We start from the raw sequence: 2,416 nt of genomic DNA on the forward strand, positions 1-2,416 counted from the left end.
CTGCCTCTACCAAGATGGCACGAAGAAGCAAAGCCCTGCCTCTACCAAGATGGCCGCCTCCACAAAGAGACACAGTGCAGAACAAAGCACGGCAAGTCGGTAATTGGAAAAATATGAGGTTTAGAAAACTTACCGACAATAAAGGAAAGCGTTAGATACTGTCAAGTTTTTATTACTTTCAGCATTCTGTTGGGGAGATTTGCATTTGTCCTGGTAACTCTTGCCACTAAGAAAGCGGGCAAAAATCCAAAACAGTAAAGGAGTGAAAATCCTCCAATGGGGACTCCTGTTCCCAGGACAGCTCTCTGCACATTTGGTTGACTTTGAAGGGATCATCTCTTACTTCCTGATACATTTTTAAGACAGGAAGTAAAAAAAAATCACCTTAGTGTGGTGCAGACTGCACAAAATAACCTGATAGGGGTTGTAACATGTACAAAAGTAAGCTGTCTACATAGCACAGCTGTCTGTTTTATTGCATTTCCAAAACAGCATCAGCAATGCCACCCTTATCATTTCATAGTTTATTTTATAAATTTTTTATTCCTATCTGCCCCCTGCACAAACCACCATCCTGCCTCTAACATTTTGCCGATCCCAAAGATTTCTATGCAGGAATCTCCCAGGAATGAAGACCTAGGGAGTCTTTCTGCAGGTTGCGCAGCCGATGCCCAGAGGTGGGGTATATAGGCATGGGGAGGGTATGTGCATAGGGAGGAGTATATAGACATGGAGGATGGGTATGTAAATGAGGAGGGGTATATAGACATGGAAGATGTGTATGTGCATGGGGGCGGGGGTAAATAGGCATAGGGTATTTGTGCATGGAGGGGGTCAATGGGCATGGGGAGGGGGTTATGGGCATAAAGGGTGGGTATGTGTATGGGGAGGGGGTTTATGGGCATGGAGGGTGGGTATGTACATGGGGAGGGGTTGTATGGACATGGTGAGGGGGTATGTACATTATTATTATTATTATACAGTATTTATATAGCGCCATCATATTACACAGCGCTGTACAAAGTCCATAGTCACATCACTAACTGTCCCTCAAAGGAGCTCACAATCTAATGTCCCTACCATAGTCATATGTCATTAATGTAGTCTAAGGTCAATTTTAGGGGGAAACCAATTAATCTAACTGCATGTTTTTGGGATGTGGGAGGAAACCCACGCAGACACGAGGAGAACCTGCAAACTTCATGCAGATAGTGTCCTGGCTAGGATTCGAACCTAGGACCTAGCGCTGCAAAGGCCGGAGTGCTAATCCCTGAGCCACCGTGGGGCCCATGGGGTGGGTGGGTACATACGCATGAGCCCAGCGGGTGCAGGAATAGTGAAGGGCACTGCTTTTAAATTTAGGATTTAAACATATTTTTATAATACAATATTTGCCCCATAAAAAAACCCTGGAGGGGCATTTACACCCCAATAGCTAGAATTTAAAATATAAAGAAAAAAAATAGTTCTGCATTGTTATTGGCCAGCTATGAGAAGCTCTGACAGTCCCCTAAATTCAGGGTCACCTGATCCCCCACCCTGAGCAGGATAGTAATGACCTTCCAGCTTCCCTTTCTTCTATTCATTCATTCCCTCCTTCCCTCCCTTCTATATTACCTGCGCAGGGTGGAGGCAGCGCTCCTCGCTCTCACACAGCAGCGGGCAATGGGGTACATGGTGTCCGACTTTTCTCTGCTCTCTCCTGACTGTCACCGGCACAAACACATGGAACCCTACACACTGTGTGACCTACCCGGCATGCACCGCGACAAGAAAAAAACTTTATTGAGAGGAAACACAACGCTGTCTATAGGGAGAAAAAAGACAGACGGAAGTGACGCCAGGAGCGGGAGGGTAGGTCAGCAGACCTTTTGACTGTGGGCAAAACAGTGGGATGCCCACACTTGCCATGTCTGCCTTTACTGCAACCTTAGATATGACTTTATTAATAGAAGAACACAAATTTAGCTGGCTGGCTCTCAGAACAATAAAGAAAATAACGTCTATAGGGAGAAAAGAGACAGACGGAAGTGACGCCAGGAGCAGTGAGATGCCCACACTTGTCATGTCTGCTTGCCTTCAACCTTACACAATACTTTATTAATAGCTGAAATAATTTTTGTTGTCTGGCTGTCATTCCAATCAAGAAAAAAATGTGCCCAATGAGCTGCTGACAGTACAAATTTAAAGCTAAATGCTATTAAAGATACAAATGTTCATTCATTTATCATTTTTCCTGTACAATAATGTAGATTACTGAAGTTTAAAACTCATGTAGTCTCCTACAACAATGCTCAGGCCAGTAGATGTAAAAGCAGCACCAGAAACCATTGGGTCACATTTTATTTTTCATGTGGTAATAAGGAGAGTGCTGATTGGAGAGAGACAGAGCAGATCGATAAAGAGGAGCTTATCA

The 2,416-nt window shown here is 44.3% G+C and overlaps 1 protein-coding gene across 1 annotated transcript in view; it reads right to left on the minus strand.

The window, feature by feature from the left end:
- MRPL12 (mitochondrial ribosomal protein L12) overlaps nt 1–1,775 on the minus strand; it is an 8,905-nt gene extending 7,130 nt beyond the window's left edge. The window contains exon 1 of the mRNA XM_072403410.1: nt 1,618–1,775. Within this exon, the coding sequence (XP_072259511.1) occupies nt 1,618–1,676 (59 nt within the window). The 5' untranslated portion in view covers nt 1,677–1,775. The remainder of the gene's footprint in view (nt 1–1,617) is intronic.
- Between the last annotated feature and the right edge of the window lie 641 nt (nt 1,776–2,416).

The sequence above is a fragment of the Pyxicephalus adspersus genome, chromosome 3 (assembly GCF_032062135.1).
Source record: "Pyxicephalus adspersus chromosome 3, UCB_Pads_2.0, whole genome shotgun sequence".
NCBI classification, from domain to species: Eukaryota; Metazoa; Chordata; class Amphibia; order Anura; family Pyxicephalidae; genus Pyxicephalus; species Pyxicephalus adspersus.